The 16,833-nt window shown below is 46.0% G+C and overlaps 1 protein-coding gene across 4 annotated transcripts in view; it reads right to left on the reverse strand.

The window, feature by feature from the left end:
- The window catches only part of SH3PXD2B (SH3 and PX domains 2B), a 127,227-nt gene that overhangs the window by 92,284 nt on the left and 18,110 nt on the right, over nucleotides 1–16,833 (reverse strand). For all 4 annotated transcript variants that reach the window (XM_030573474.1, XM_030573477.1, XM_030573475.1 and 1 more), the window contains one exon: nucleotides 11,958–12,038. In XM_030573474.1, coding sequence (XP_030429334.1) covers nucleotides 11,958–12,038 — 81 coding nt within the window. The remainder of the gene's footprint in view (nucleotides 1–11,957; nucleotides 12,039–16,833) is intronic.

Raw genomic sequence — 16,833 nt, forward strand, 5'->3', positions numbered from 1 at the left:
GGGAGACATTGGGAGGGAGGGAGGAGTTTAGGGTGAACAGAATCCTGATTTTATAGAGCCAGTCCTGATTTTGGGGTCTTTTTCTTATATAGGCTCCTATTACCCCCCACCTCCTGTCCCAATTTTTCACATTTGCTTTCTGGTCACCCTAGGGGAGTTGCTGATCCACAGGACCACTGGGAGGTGCTGCAGGGGAGGAGGGGAGCTGATAGGGAGTTGCCAGCCCATGCTGGTTCCAATCCCCACAGCCAAATAACATTATAAGCAAACACTGTGCAACTTTAAAGGAGTATATTCTCTAATAGATCAGCCATGTAACAATGTTAATGGGGACGATGTTAAGTGAGGAGTTACTGTACATTGTTCAATACTCTAAGAAATTGTGCAGTTGTCTTTGGTGTGACAGCTGGTAAATGCAGAGTTTATAATCTGGTTAGACAGTTTTCTCCTCTCACTTCTGCTTCCAAAAAAACTGATGCTACCAAATCGTGAGTGTTTTTTTTCCTTTCTTCATCAACATGTAGCAGTTGCTATGTTCACTCGTATTTTTCCAGTAGCCCCCCAAATACATTTTGTTACAAATTCCTTAACTTTAAGACAATAGTTCTGACTGGCATTCCTGTTACATATGAGACTAGAAGTATTAAACATACATCTCATCAATTTGTTTTGTCATGTGGTCTAACTGTAGAGGGCTCCTTGGGACAAGAACACTCTAAGGAATTTTTAATGCTTCCACAAACATATTCTCTGGGTATCAGACCTTGTCTATTCCTGCCAGTACAGTGCCATGCAAATAGAAGCAAGGATGGTTCAGGGGTTATGTCACTAGCTATAGGACTTGGGAGACCAGTTCAGGTCTTTTGCTCTAGGAGCCTTCCTGTGTGAGACCAAGCAAGTCACTTGGGGAACTGAGGCTACCTGTAAAACAGTGATAATAGCATTCCGCTATTCCCAGGAGTATTGTGCCTTAAAGATTGTGAAGTGCTCAGACCTTATAGTAATGGTGGCCTTAGAAGTATCTAAGGCATGGTGCTATGTAACTATTATGCTAATGATTCAATGGGGCCTAATTATTTTGTTAAAACTGAGCACTAACTCTTTTGTAGCTTATTGAATACAAACCAGGTAGCAAGCCTGCTGCACCAGGCCATGTTTCTTGACCAAGCTGAAGATCTTTTGGAGCAAGGGCTTGTGCCGCAGCATGAACTGCAGGTTCTGGTACCAGACTGATTGAAGGTGCAGAGGAGATTTGGGGACTCTGGTCAGCCAAGATCCAAGCAAGTCCCATAAAAATCCCTGCCAGCAGCTAGTGACTAGCTCCTGTCAGTCAACTGCACCAGGGTATTGGCTCAGAACCTCAAGATCTGAGCCACATAAGCATGAAGCAGGTGAGAGACGGGTCACTAGACAAGTCTGTGCACTCCAGATTATCCTGTTCAGACTCACCTACTAATGGCATGGCTGAACATCTAGAGCTTCTTTACTAAGTGGCTGGGGGCTGGAAGGACATTAGCTCATCCTCTAAATTGCTGCTATGAGACATGAAAAAAATACACCAATCCCCAGCAAAACAGGTTAGCTCAGTCTCAGAAGAGAGTCAAAACTGTTGTTGTAAGCTACCCCATTTTCCAGCCTCCTCCCTATGTACATTACACCAACACAGGGTCCTCTCAGGTTCACATCCACTGAATGACGTTTAACTTGTACCATGTTACCCACAGGGCTGAAAAATAAAACATAGCGACAACCCCACCCCAACCTCCTGCTGCTGCTCTACCAGATTTTCACAGAGGAGGTTGAAAGGAGACTCAGACTATTTAATGAATGGAGTGTGGTCCCAGAAACCAGCCTTGCTCCACATTAAAGTTAAAATAATAGCTCCCAATAACACACATTAAAGGGAGAGGGAGCATAGCATGGGCCACACTGAGACAAGACAGAGCCCACAAAGGATATCAGAGCCACTCACTCAGATATTAGACAGACACCTGGGAGCTGTACGTATGTGCAAAGAAGGAGTTGTAGCTAGTGGTCAAGTGAGAGAAGCAGAAATTGAAGGCTGTGCAAACAGCTGCTTGTGATCATTCAGTTGCATGGATCAAACATTACTTTCCCAAAAACCATTTCCCTCTAGTGTTGCTATATTCGCCCCCTGCACATACTGGGACTTCTTTATTTCCAGAAGGAATCTCTCCGATATTTCCCAGAGGTAAGCATTACTCTCTCACAGCTCAGAGAACTACTTGGCTGCAGGTAGAGAATGCAGCCGCTAGTCAGAATGCCAGTCAGAGCCCGTTATAACTCAGCTGACTTGCCTTGCGTGCTCGCTCTCTCTCTCTGAGCTGCCAATGCTGGAAAGCTATAAATGGACACATTTGGAGAAGAAAAAAATAGACAGCCAGCTTTTAACTAGACTGAAATACACAGGACTAAGAGCACTTACTAAGCTGGTAATTGTGGAGGGATGGAGAAGAAAAAAAACAACAAACTGACTAGGATCTTGAAACTGCAGTAAAAAAAAACAAACAAACGATAGGAATGGTTTCTTTTACAGAGACAGATATGGACCTTATTTAATGCATCGTGTTCTGTTTCAACTTGGAAAGTTCACCATTTTATGCTGCTGGATATAAAGGCTTGAGCCTGTGAATTTGCAACTCTCAGTGAAGACAAAGACCCACAGACACAGAAAGAGGAAGGGGACTGACTCACTTGTATTTTGGTTACAGGATTTTACTGTATGATGTTGTCATAAACAGATAGTTAAGGGTTAATAAAACAGGAGTACTTCATGTCTCTTTTGACTGTAAAGGGTTAACAAGTTCAGTGAGCCTGGCTGTCACCTGACTAGAGGACCAATCAGGGGACAGGATACTTTCAAATCTTGAGGGAGGGAAGTTTTTGTGTGTGCTGTTAGTGTTTGGTGGTTGTTCTCTCTGGGTTCTGAGAGTGACCAGATGTGCAAGCAGGTTTCTCTCCAATCTCCCTGATACAGTCTCTTATGTCCAGAATAGTAAGTACTAGGTAGATAAAGCGAGTTAGGCTTGTTTGTTTCCTTTATTTGCAAATGTGTATTTGGCTGGAAGGAGTTCAAATTTGTATTTTGCTGAAAGAATTTTAATCTGTATTTGTATACTTAGGCTGGGAGGGTATTCCCAGTGTCTATAGCTGAAAGACCCTGTAACATATTCCATCTTAAATTTACAAAGATAATTTTTACTGTTTTTCTTTAATTAAAAGCTTCTCTTGTTTAAGAAACTGATTGTTTTTTTTATTCTGGTGGGACCCCAGGGAACTGGGTCTGGATCCACCAGGGAATTGGTGGGGAGAAAGGTTAATTTCTCTCTGTGTCAGGATTACTCTCTCTCTCAGGGAGAGTCTGGGAGGGGGAGAAAGAAGGAAGGGGGAAGGTGAATTTTCCTCTCTGTTTTAAGATTCAAGTAGTTTAAATCACAGTGATCATCCAGGGTAACCCAGGGAGGGGAAGCCTGGGAGAGGCAATGGTGGGGGAAAGGGTTTACTTTCCTTGTGTTAAGATCCAGAGGAACTGGGTCTTGGGGGTCCCTGGGCCAAGTTTTGGGGGGGACCAGAGTGTACCAGGCACTGGAATTCCTGGTTGGTGGCAGCACTACAAGTACTAAGCTGGTAATTGAGCTTAGAGGAATTCATGCTGGTACCCCATCTTTGGGTGCAGAGTGGGGAATTATACCATGACAGATGTAGTTGGGATTTTCTTGCTTCAGGTCATATCATTGCTTGGCTTCTATGATCTGCCGCCTCACAGGATACATATCCTGCTGATTGGGTTACGTCACACACTGCACAAATGGCAATACTCTGACTTGACAGTCTGCAATTTAGTTGAATTCAATAAACCCGGGGAGGGGAGGGAGAAGGGTGAACTGGTGAAATATAAAATTATTTTCCTTCTTCCAAACTATGCTACTGAAAGAGTCTATGAGCAGTTTCAAGATGCGAAAAGACATGTATTTCCCCCTCAGGACAGACCTATTGATGTGAAGCATCCAGGAATGCTCAGCCAAAGCCCAGCATAAACTGCCACCATCATGCCCCACTTGTTCTAACAGTTGTGATGGTGGCATGGTCTAGTGGTTAGAGCAGGAAATCAAGAGTGAGAAGAACTGGATCCTTTTTCTGACTGATAGAGACTTGTTCAACTTTGGGCACAACCCTTCACACCTGTGCTCCTCACTTTCTACAACTTTGTAAAGTACTAGGAGATTCCCAGACAAATGGTGCCAAAAGTATTATTGAATGGAGAGGGAGAAGTAGCACAGACACAGGGGAATCGGGAGGGGAAGGGCACTGCCCACTACATCATTCCCTCCAGCTAGTGCCCAGAACATGAGTCTCATTTTACTATTTCAAGAATCTAACACATGTGATAGGATGACAAGGAGAACTCTCCTCCTGTGCCAGTGAGCAGCTCTGGGCCACTTTTAATGTAGCATTTCATCAAAATACTGCAGATGAATTTTCAAAGATGTAATATACTTTTTTTTCCTTGATGTGCTTACATGCAGCTGAAGAGTGCCCCTGCGAGGGCTGATCCAGCCTTGCCATACAGACGACTTGTGTAGGCCCACTGCCATTGGCCAGCTCTTTCGTAAGCATAGGCATCACTTCAACCACCTCATTTTTTAAAATATGAATCTGTTGGCCTGCAGGCTACAGTACTTGCTCCAAGCTGAAATAGCTCCAGGTGGGTCAGCTTTGCAAGTTTCCAGTTAGGAGCTTAAAAAGGATTGAAGTGTACAGACACATGGCGAACCAGGAAAAACACTTTGAAGCAGACAAAGTGGAGTGAGTATTGGAGCCAAAAAGATTTCTAAAGTTTGCCTAAATCCTCGAATTTTATCCACCGTTGGCCCCTCCCCCATTTTAACTGTACAATCTGGACTACAAACGTTTTCCTTCCCTTCCCCTCTGAATTAGATCTTAATACATACGAGGCATCGTATTGGATCAGACCCAAGGTCTATCTGGTGCTGTACTCTGTCTCTGGCAGCGACAAGCACGAGCTGCTTCCTCAGAAGTATCAAGAGCCCTGCAGCAGGAAGTTATGGGATAACCTGCCTCTGGGGAAGGTATTTCCTGCTCACAGTAATTACAGGTTGGCTTCTCATGGCATTTAACTGCATCCCAGAAAAAATTTTTACTGCTAGGAGGCTAGGACACTGCCTCGCTATCTCACCTACTCATGTTAGAAGGGAAGCTCTATTCAGAATAGAACTACACTAGAACAATTAAAGCCCTCTGACCTCCGGCTTTGCTCATGAATCCATAATAAAGGAAGAAAGTTGCTTGGTTTTCTTGGAAACAAGATGCAAACCAATACTTATTTCAAACCAGTGAACTTGCTTCCTACAGGGCTTATGAGTCAGCAGTTTCAATAGGGTTCTTTAAAAAGGATCTTTTAAGTTTTCATTAGGTCCTCCGTAATTCAACATCTAATGGAAATGCTGTGATAACTGGAAAGAAAAAAAAAAGTGGGCTGGAGCTTCTCCAGAACGCAGTGCTGGAGGAATACCTCATGGGCACATTTAGATATAAATCCTTCGGCCTTGGTATACAAAAGACAACCATTTAGATATCTGGTTGCCATTCTTCATGCCTGTTAAAAGTTTCTACCAACATGTCTGCCAACCTTGATTAGTGTTCCAAATACCACTGGCACCATTACAAGCATCTGTGTTGTTGCCTGTATTTCCTGGGAACAGAGTCCCTCTGCCCCCAATAGCTCACATCTGGTGCATCAAGTGCTACAATAGGAACCTCAAGCCTGTTTGAAGAAAACCACTCCTCTGGCCAAAAAAGGCAGATTTGAGACTGTGGGGAATTCTAGTTAAGTTTTAATTTGATAGATACATGATAGATGTGGATCACTGGTCTACATGTCTAATGAAGCTGACAAGACAAAAAAAAAAAAAACAACCCCAAAAACCCTACACCGAGTGTTCGACCCATATAACCAGCAAAGACTTTTCCTGGGAGCTAGTAGACAGTGTGCGTGCTGGCACACAGGGACTGAGGCACTATTTCCCCTGAAAACATCCAGCTATACTCTCAGAGCGGATACCCACCTAATTACTCCTGGGCATCTGGGCCCTGATTCAGGAAAGTGTCCCTACTCAGCACAACACTTCAGCGCTCTCCTGAAAGAAGACTTTGAAAACCGCTCTCTCTCTCAAGCTACATGAGGAATTCACATAAGGTTGCTAGAAGTTCAAGAGACTCTGCCTCCCCAGCTTCTTTTAGGAAGCTTTCATGTAGTGCTGTTTTGTTTTCTGGGAGAGGGAGAGACTCAAACATAGCCACCAGTCCTTGAAGTTGTCAGTAACCCAAGGATATATCATAATCATCCTTCTCCAGAGCATTATCTGCCTTGCTACCATGCATGCTACTGGCAGGGAGAAGAGAACAGGATATGTTGTACTCATGAGTGAGTGCTTCTCAACAATTCATGCTGCTAAAGCAGCGGCAGTGGAAATTTGTTTATAGGAATGAAGAAGTGGGTGGTGTTGGGATGGGAGCAGAGAACAGATCAAAAAGGTTCATTAAAGGCCTCACTTACACATCAGCTTATTCTGAACCTTTACATTCATCACAAAGACCTCAGGACTTGCGCGAATGGAATAACTGATAGCAGGAGCAGACTGCCATGCTCTGTGTAGCCCGTTAGTGTGGATCTATGAGACACTTATTTACAAGTGGGTTTCACAGATACCTGCAGACAGCAGAGGAATGGTGAGACTCAGGAACCTTGGGTTCCATGCCCTGCTCCAGAGGGGATGTGCTCTAGTGGGCACAGACTCTTCTGCCCATTCCCCCATCCAAGCAGGGCCCCTTTCAGTCCCACCAGCTCCAACTTGTCCTCATCCCAGTCCTGTTTCTTTCCTACCTCTGACTCCTTGTCCCAGTCTCCACACCTCACTTTTCTCATTTCCCCCCAACCCCCTTATCCGATCTGTCTCTCCCCCAACACTGGCCTTCAGTTGCTACACCCCACCCATATTCCCCATTGGCTTTGAGGAACAAATTTCCCTCCCCAGACTCTTCACTCAATCTCAGTCCCTCACCCTTTGCTCAGCCAGTAGTACCAGTTCTGACAAGGGGAAGGAATGTGGAAGGAGATCTGTCTCTCCTCCCTTTTTCACACCCTCCCTCTCTTCCCCCTCCCAGTTATTGTCTTCTCTGTATTCAAATCAGATAGCTTCCTCCATGTTGCCTGGGCATCAGAATGGTCATCACTGAAAGAACAAGAAAGACAGCTGCCTGGCTCTCAGTTCAGGTTCCTGGACTTGCAGCAGCCCAGAGTTGCAACTGCAGGAAAAAAAAAAAAAAAAAGTCTTGTTTGGCCCTGGGTTGGAGCATGCCCAGTGTGGGCGGAATCTCTGAGGAATCAAAGAAATGGAGGGCTGAAAGGGATTTTGAGAAGTCATCAAGTCCAGCCCCAGGCGCTGAGGCAAGACCAAGTAAAGCTAAACCATCCCTGACAAGTGTGTGTTGACCCTGCTCGTAAAAACTTCCAGCGATAGGGATTCCACAACCTCTGATGGAAGCCTACTCCAGTGCTTAACTGCCCTTAAGACTTAAAAAGTTTTTCCTAATATCTTGTAGCAGACAAAACCCATTACATCTTCTCCATCTTCGTTGAAGGTAGGACAACAGTTGATCACTGTCCTCTTTATAACAATCCTTAACATATCAGGTTCCTCTCTTTTTCTCTCAAATCTAAATATGCCCAGTTTTTTTTAAAACCTTTCCGCATAGGTCAGGTTTTCTCAACCTTTTATCATTTTTGTTGCTCTCCTCTGAACTCTTTCCAGTTGTCCACATATTTCCTAATGTGTGGTGCCCGGAATTGGAAACAGTACTCCAGATGAGGTCTCGTCACCGATAGCAAGTCTCCACGGGAACATGTGCAAACTGATTTTTTTCCCCCAAAGACTTATCACTCGGCCAACATCTGGGTGGATTTTCATTGGAATGACAAAAGACAAATCATCCCTCTCCTTCCCCCCCCCACAATTTAAAATTGCTGCTCAAAGAATTGGTGGGAGCCAGGGGGAGAAAAGGAACAGCTTTTCAAAAGAAAAGGTTGCCACCATTTTTTAGTATGGACAAAACATTTTTCCCTAGCCTCATTCTCAGAAACAGCTGAACTATTTTGCTGAAATTTTACCAAAAAAAAATTCAACCTGTTCTAGATACCCAGCAAACAAAATTTCTGCCCAGACATCTGGCAAAAGTTAAACAATGACACAGGTCTTACTATGAGATAGATCAGGAAACCTTGGGCCCACTTAGAAAACATAAACCCGTGTCTTTCACAGTGTTAGCAGAGTGTCTTCCACTCCTCTCCTTTAAAGCTAATTTCCACAACACCATGGGTTTAAAAATAAGAACACCAGGAAGTGTGCGAGATAATAGGGAAGGAAGGAAAAATCACACTTGATTCAGCAGAAGTAAAAAGGAGTTACTGGTATGTGGGGAAGGCAGTTTTTGTTTCCCTCCCCTTTCCAAAAGGCGAGCTTTAATCCCTACTCCATGCTTTTGTAACTGCACTGTTCTTCACCCCGGGAGCGGCCTACGGGTGGGGGGAAAGAGGTCACACAGCTCTAGTTGCGATCCCAATGCAGGGAAAGACTGTGACCCTTCACATCCAGGTTACAAATAAGAATGCAAGACAAGCTACTAAAGAAAACGGAAACAAGGTGGGTGGCAGTGACATATTGGCTAATGAGAACTCTGAAGACACTGTGCTTCTCCTATGCCATCCCATGTCCACCTGAGTTGAAGAGATGGCCACATCTGCTTGGGTTTGGCAGGGAGCTGGGTCTTCGAGCACCAATGAAAGACGAGAAGGTGAAATGAAGGAAGTGACTGGGCTCCTACACAGGGTTTCCTGCCTAACAGCTGTTCCCTGTTTATTTACTTTGGTATTTCCTTGGTTACGCAAACAGCAGCCCAGAGTTTAACCCCTGCATACGCCAGCAGCTGTGCATTTGCTTCACGGTGGAGTCTGGTTTTGAAGTTTTTGTTGTTGAAGAATTGCCACTTTTAGGTCTGTTACTGAGTGACCAGAGAGCCTGAAGTGTTCTCCTACTGGGTTTTGGATGTTATGATTTTTGATGTCAGATTTGTGTCCATTTATTCTTTTCTGTACAGACTGTCCAATTTGGCCAATGTACATGGCAAAGGGGCATTGCTGGCACATTGGTAGATGTGCAGGTGAACGAGCCCTGGATGGTGTGGCTAGGCCCTATGATGGTGTCCCTTGAATAGATATGTGGACAGTTAGCACCGGGGTTTGTAGCAGGATTTGGCTCCAACACATAGTCAACCTATGGAATTCATTGTCATGGGATATTATGAAGGCCGAAACTATAACGGGGTTCAGAAAATAATTAGATACGTTCATCATTGGCTGTTAGCCAAGATGGTCAGGGACACAACTACAAGTTCGGGATTTCCCAAGCCTCTGACTGCCAGAATCTGGGAGTGGATGACAGGGGATGCATCACTTGATGATTACCTGTTCTGTTCATTCCCTCTGAAAAGTACAAAGATGTGTTGGCCAGTGGCAGTAGGCTGAGCATAAGGAAAGAACTTAGTTGCCTGTGCATCCCAGTACAGAAGAATACACCAAAGAAAAAAAATTGGATTCTTTTGATTTTTAGTACAGTTCAATACAGTATTGAACATGGTGCATCAAATCTGAAGCCCCTCAATGGAAGGTACTGTAAAAGTTAAAGTACTGGTATCCAGAATGGGATGTTTTGTTTTTCCTACAAATGTGTGGGAATTCATTCCTTATACATGGGAGGGGCAATAGTTCTGGCTGGAGCTGGATAGTGTGTGCGCGCAGGTTCTGTGCAAGCTTCCAACCCTACTGCTCTGGTACTGCCTCTTCCCCTGCCAACCCCTTGCTCTGCCCTCCCCTCACACAGGCACTCACCAGTTGTCCAGAAATGGGACCCAGTACACATACATAGAAGTTAACAGTCACTAGGACCCAGGAGGCAGCCTCCTGGAGCTGCCTGCCAGACTCAGCCAAGGAGAGGGACAGAGGGAGCTTCCTCCCTCCCTGACAGCTAATCAGAGCTCAGATAAATCAGGGATGGGGGTGCTGGGTGGGGAGACAATGTCAACAGCCACACCTGGCATGGGTTCCCGTGGTAACTGGATTTTGTTTGTCCGGTCACCAGTGTTAACCGGATACCTGACAGCGTGTTCCTGCAGCACTGGGAGATGCAGACAGGAGGGACCAAAGCAGCAGACTGCCGGCTCGCTGCCACCTGAGCTCCTTCCAAGCCACAGTGAGTTGCTTTGCCTTTCCTGCTGGCAGGAATGCTCCAGCACGGCTGTGTGAGCAAGCTTGCTCCCCCTTCACCTGGTCCCAGCCACACCCCCTGCCTGACCAGTAGGACCTAAGGCTAGAGCCTTATTAGCCTGCTGGTTAATCTGGCCCTGCTTCGGAAGACAGGATACTGGTCTAGTTGGACCAATGGTCCGACCCAGTATGGCTGTTCTTATCTCAATCCTCCTCTACTTCCAAAGGAGGCTCCCAACATTTTCACATGGATATATATCTATATAAAAAACAAAACAAAAGAACTGCCACTTGAGAATCATTTTCCTGCTCCCCGTTCAGACTAAGCCTATTTCCAATGCTGATTGAGCTAGCATCCTAAAAACAGCAGTGTAGCTGTGACAACAAGGTCCATCCATCTGTTGCTGAGCTGCCCCGAGTACAATCCTGTCTGAAAGCCTAGGTATGTACTCTGTGTGTTACAAACAGCAGTGTAGCTGTGGCAGTATGGACAATGGGATGGGTTAGTTGCCCTGTTGCTCATGCTGCTTAAGCTACACTGCTATTTGTAACACACTAAATCAGAGCTAGTGCAGGTATGTCTACCCAAGCTGGAAATCACACCTTCCAACTCCAGTGCAAACACACCCCATCTATAATCTGTTAATTCAGTCACATTCCCAAAAGCCTCCATTTAGGATATGGTAACAATTTCTATGGAAAGCAACAAAGAGTCCTGTGGCACCTTAGAGACTAACAGACAAATTGGAGCATAAGCTTTCATGGGTGAATACCCACCTCGTCAGATGCAATTTCTATGGGAAGACATTGCATCAGTCAAAAATGGACAGGGACCTCGTAGTCCAAGTCACAAGGAGACAGCCACAGATTATGAAGAATGGTGTTTAGCATCCACAGTTGGTCAATGAAGGACATAAAGGTGGTAGAGAAGGCAAAGTCATGAGCTTTCCATTCATCCAGAGTGAACATTCACCCTGAACAGGGCTGGAGCAAATTACTGTCTCAGTTCAGAGTCCTGAAAAGGCACTGAGAAGCAACGTTAGTCTTTAGAATGTTCTCCCTTTAGAACTGGATTCCTGATAAAGTTCAGCAAGTGACCTTAGCTCTCCCCAAATAGCAGCAAGAGGCCAGAGAGAGGAAACTGAAGTTTAGACACTGAAAGGATGATATCCCCAGACTGAACAACGTTATATGGACTTCTGGTAGGTAAGAACTATTATCTCTGTACATCAGACATCTAATGAGGGAAACAGCAGAAAGACAATATTGGTACATGCAGAAGCTACAGGGCACCTGTCATAAAATTAGGAGTGTCTCCCTGACCCTCTGTCTGTTGTTTCTTAGCCACTTTAACCAACAGATGAAATTGTATAAGCAACTCTGCACAGTTCAGCTACAAGGCAGTCTAGACAACGGCTTGGTTTTCAAGGGTTCTTTTTAAATGTAATATTTACACAAGACACATATTAGACTCCAAAATTAAAACATGACAAATCTTTGTATAATGCAAAAAAGGAATACAAAAATGTAGAATAACCTATATGTCCTTGTATGGGAACCTCAAAATCAAACACACAAGGGATGGCAAGACTCTTACCTGCAGATCAAAGAACTTGCTGTACCGTCGATAAATGACTTCTGTGGAACCACTGGACCACATGACTTTGATTATATACACCTGTGGGGGACAGAGAAGGAGATTAGAGAAGAATGACATTGATAGGACAACCTGCACCATTCCTATAATATTGGAAGTTAGGGCAGCTTCCAGAGTCCCACTGGTAGATCCCAACACAGTAAAGCATCTCTATTAATAAAGGACTTAAGCACACACTTTGGTCTCACTGAAGTTAAACATGTGCTTCAAGTCCTTTCCTGCAATGGAGCTTAATGAATACTTTATCCAAAAAGACACTACAGAAAACAAAATGTTCAGCTCACAGTTGTGACCCACATGGGCCACTAGTGGCACACATGGGCCACTAGTGGCACACATGGGCATTAGTCACTGAAGAGATTTCAACAGTTCTGTAAGATCACATAAACATCAAACACAAAATAAAACAAAGTCACGTCACCACCAGACAGGTCAACAGTTAGTAGCTACACCATCATCCCAAGCATGGTCAAAAGGACACGTCTACACCCACCTCCCTAGGCTTTGGAGCCTGAACTCCAGCTCCAGCCACAGCTTCAAAGTGCTGTTTACACAACGCTTTTTAGTGTACTAGCACGAGCCTCAACTAGCCCAAGTTTCCTGATCTGGGCTGGTAGGCTTGCTCCTGTGAACTCCAAAATGGTATGTAGGAATATTCTTAGTGCACTAAATGATTACTCCTGAGAGTATTCTGCACCAAAAAGTTTTGCACACAATATTTAAAAATTCTGCAAAATACTGCAAATTTTTTTTGTCAAATAAATGTAGAGGCTCCAGCACAGTAGTGGGGAGCACAGGCCACTGGCAGCACAGAGGTGGGAGATCATTGTGCAGCTCCCCCTGCCCCAGGACACGGACTCAATGGTGAGGCTGCACCCAATCCTAACACAGTGCAAGGACCTAGCCTGCTCCAGAAACACCCCAGGGCCCTGCCCCTCTGTGTGGGCAGGCAGGCTCAGCAAGACAGGATCAAAGTGCGGAGGGATGCAGGGGTGGGTTGAGAGGTTTCTGTGGGTGGCTCAGTGCGGGAATCCAAGTGTGTGGGGATCTGGGTACAACAGTAACAGGACTCCGCAGGGGGGTCCAGGTGAAGATGGTTGAGGCTGAGAGGTGGGGGGTGGTCTGGATGTGGGGGGGGGGGTATAGAGCTTGCCAGGGAGTTCTGGGTACAACAGGCTCAGTGGGGGGTCCAGATGGTGGGGGAATAGGGCTCAGTGGGGTGGGGATCCAGATATAGCTGGCTGGGGCTTGGTTGGATAGGGATCCAGGTGCAGGTGACTCATTGGGGTGGTCCAGGTGCAGGGGGAGTGGGGCTCATCAGGGTCTGGGTATGAGGGGGTCTGGATGCATGGGGGTTGGGCAGATGTGGGAGCAGCTCCCTGTACAGGAATCCCTCTCCCTGCAACTGAGGAGCAATGGGTGCAGGAAGTGGGGCGGGGGGGGGAGAGAAAGAGGAGCTTGCAGAGCTTCCTGCAACCGGGAGAGAAATCTGGGAGTGGGTCTGAACTGGCCCCAGATGCCATGCAGGGAAAAAGGAAGTCCTGTCCTCCCCAGCCCAGCCGGGACTAGCAGCTGAGCCTGGCACAGGGTAGGAGCCACCAGCTGGGTCTTCCCCAATCCCGCCCTCCTGCCCCACAGTGATTTACCTCTTTGCCAGCTACCCTGGGCACCCAAAACATACTGCTGGGGAGGGCTGCACGACCACTCTTGTGACCTCCCCTTGCTTCTCTATCAGAAATTCATTTTTCTGAAGGGAAATAAAGAAATCTGTGGGGGACATAAATTCTGTGCACGTGCAGTGGTGCAGAATTCCGGGAGGCGGTGGAGAAATGGTACAGCACAGAGTTGTAGCCTGTGAGTTCTCATGATCCCAGCAAGTTCAGAGATAGCTCTGCATTTCCTCTAATGGCTCTGAATGCCTTGAGGTTTGGTTTACTTTTAACTTGTTTTAGGTCAGTTATCTTCTTGTTCTATAAAGCAATCTGTAATTAATTCCTGTAACTGTAGGTTATTCAAGGTGCTGGTGATGAACCACAGGTTTTTAATTGGTAATGAATGCAAAAAAATAAGCAATTTTGATTCATCTGCTGTGGCTGAAGGCAGACAAATAATGGAATTAAATGATGCTGCCTGAGAAGTCTTCCTCATGTTCTCCAGATATCGGACTTCACTCCAATGCATTTTTAAGAAAAAAAGTCACAGATGATCAACCCAAAATTTAACCAACTTCTCCTTCCCTCCTCTATACACTAATGAATTGGGTAGCATGTTATCAGCACCAATGCCCCTTACTGGATGGAATCAGAACTGAAAATAGTGCCTAAATTTATGGACTACACTAGCAGTGGCCCTCAGGGGCGGCTCTAGACATTTCACCACCCCAAGCACGGCGTCATGCCGCGGGGGGTGTTCTGCTGCTCGCCGGTCCCACGGCTCCGGTGGACCTCCCGCAGGCATGCCTGCGGAGGGCCCTCTGGTCCTGCGGCTCCGGTGGACCTCCCGCAGGTGTGCCTGTGGAGGGTCCGCTGGTCCCGAGGCTTTGAGGTCCTGTGGGAGGTCCACTGGAGCCGCAGGCCCAGCGGGCCCTCCGCAGGCATGCCGCCTAAGGCACCCTCCCTGCCGCCCTCCTGGCTACCAGCAGAGCGTCCCCCGCGGCATGCCACTCCAAGCACACACTTGGCGTGCTGGGGCCTGGAGCTGCCCCTAGTGGCCCTCAACCTTCCCAGACACTGTACACCTTTCAGGAGTCTGATTTGTACCCCAAAGTTTCACCTCACTTAAACAACTTCCTTACAAAAATCAGAAAAAAAAAATTTTTTAAAGCATCACAGCACACTATTACTGAAAAATTGCTTACTTTCTCATTTTTACCACACAATTATAAAATAAATCAATTGGAATATAAATATTGTACTTATTTTTCAGTGTATAGTCTATAGAGCAGTACAAACAAGTCATTGTCTGTATGAAATTTTAGTTTGTACTGACTTCTCTAGTGCATTTTATGTAGTCTGTTCTAAAACTAGGTAAATATCTAGATGAACTGACGTACCCCATGGAAGACCTCTGCATAACTCCAAAAGTACACGTACCTGTGATTGAGAACCACTGGACTTGAGCAACCAAGTTTCCCCTCTCGTGATACCATGAAGAGCTGAGTGGCCCTAGAATGCAGAATCTGTGCCAGCTATAAAGGTCTTGATGGACTCAGATTGGTCAACATAGGTTTACAACGTCTAGGTCAGGGGTCCCTAACATGGTGCCCGCGGGCGCCATGGTGCCCGCTGGGGCATCTAAGTGCACCCGTGTACTGGCCATCAGATGAGCATCTGCCAAAATGCTGCCAACAAGCTGCGTCATCCTGAGGCGGCGTCGCAGCATTTCGGCAGCGACGCCTATTGATGTTGCCGCTTGTTGGTGGAATTTCAGCGGATCCTCCGTGGCTCGTCGTCTGGCGGGTGCCAGATGAAAAACATTGGGGAACCACTGGTCTAGGTAATCCTTTGTGCAGGTCTCTCCCCACATCCAAGGAAAAAAAGAGTGCTTTCCCCTTACAACTCTCAGTTCCAGTCTACCAGACAGTACATTGCAGTGAGCACCTTTCACTGGTCAGTGCCATCCAACTTGAACAAAATCAGAACACAGCATGCATCTTTCTGGCCAATAAAGCGTTAAGCCTCCTCCAGAGCACTTCCAAGCTGCTTTTAGCTTCCCACCAGGGTCTGCAAGGCAGCCAGTATGACATCATTTAGGTTGGAGGCTCTGCTAATATCCCAGCTCACATCCATTCCACAGCATTTCACAGCGTTATATCACTGCTGGCTGGCTGCCTGCCTGGAGAAAGCCTGCCAGTGGGGCAGGAGGAAAAGCCAATTTTTCTCCATTGTTTATTCCTATCCTGCCTTTATTTTGGAGTCAACAGTTATTTCACTGGGATGTTAATCAGGTCATGCAAAGCAATTTACTAGAGCCCAAGTGAATTTAAAACTCAGAGGGGAGATAAGCCAAGAGGTTTGGGTGGGTGAGGGAGCTGAAGGCTTTGCAATTAAGAGGATAGCAATATTTTTCCCTACTCCCCAATTCCCTTGTTTTGTTTAGGTGCTAATCTTACTGGACATACCTGTATAACTGAAGTTTACACGTTCCATTTAATAGCAGGACAGTCCTACATGGGAACCCCTACCCCCAGTTCAACCAACAATTTGCAGGAAAAGAAAATTCTAAATATCTGTGGAAAATGCTGCTTCATCAGCTTCCCAGCAGGGAGATGGCTTTAGAGCTCTTCCCTTGTGAATATTTTCCCCTTCATGCCAAGGGTCCCATGTTGCTGACACATTCTCTTAGCTGAGAAATGCATGTTACTCTCTTCAGACCCTACCTTATACCCCTCCTGTGGGCTATGCTCAGCATCTATCTATATCAGCCCCTGCTAGCCCAGAGAACAAGAAAACCAGACCAGAAAGTAGACATCCAGCTGTCTCTTATGGTAATGAGGCCACTAACAACCAGATTTTCAAAGGTATTTAGGCACCTAGTAAGATTTGCAAAACTCCAATTGAAATTAATGTCAGTTCAGAGTCTACCCTGCTTAAGCACTTTTGAAAAATCCCACCAAGTGTCTAAATATCTTCAAAAAAAAATCTCACCCTAAAGCCCACAGTTCAGGGCTAAATGGTGTTGGTGTGGCACCTCCCCACAGTGTGCGTCATCCAACTGGAAGAACTTTTTGTAATGGGAGGTGACTGGTGCTGGACAGAGGATGCAAGTTCTAGGTCCGCAGAATTCACATGCCCACAAGGAGAAGTCTGAGTGGATT

This window comes from Gopherus evgoodei, chromosome 8 (genome assembly GCF_007399415.2).
Source record: "Gopherus evgoodei ecotype Sinaloan lineage chromosome 8, rGopEvg1_v1.p, whole genome shotgun sequence".
Classification (NCBI taxonomy): Eukaryota; Metazoa; Chordata; order Testudines; family Testudinidae; genus Gopherus; species Gopherus evgoodei.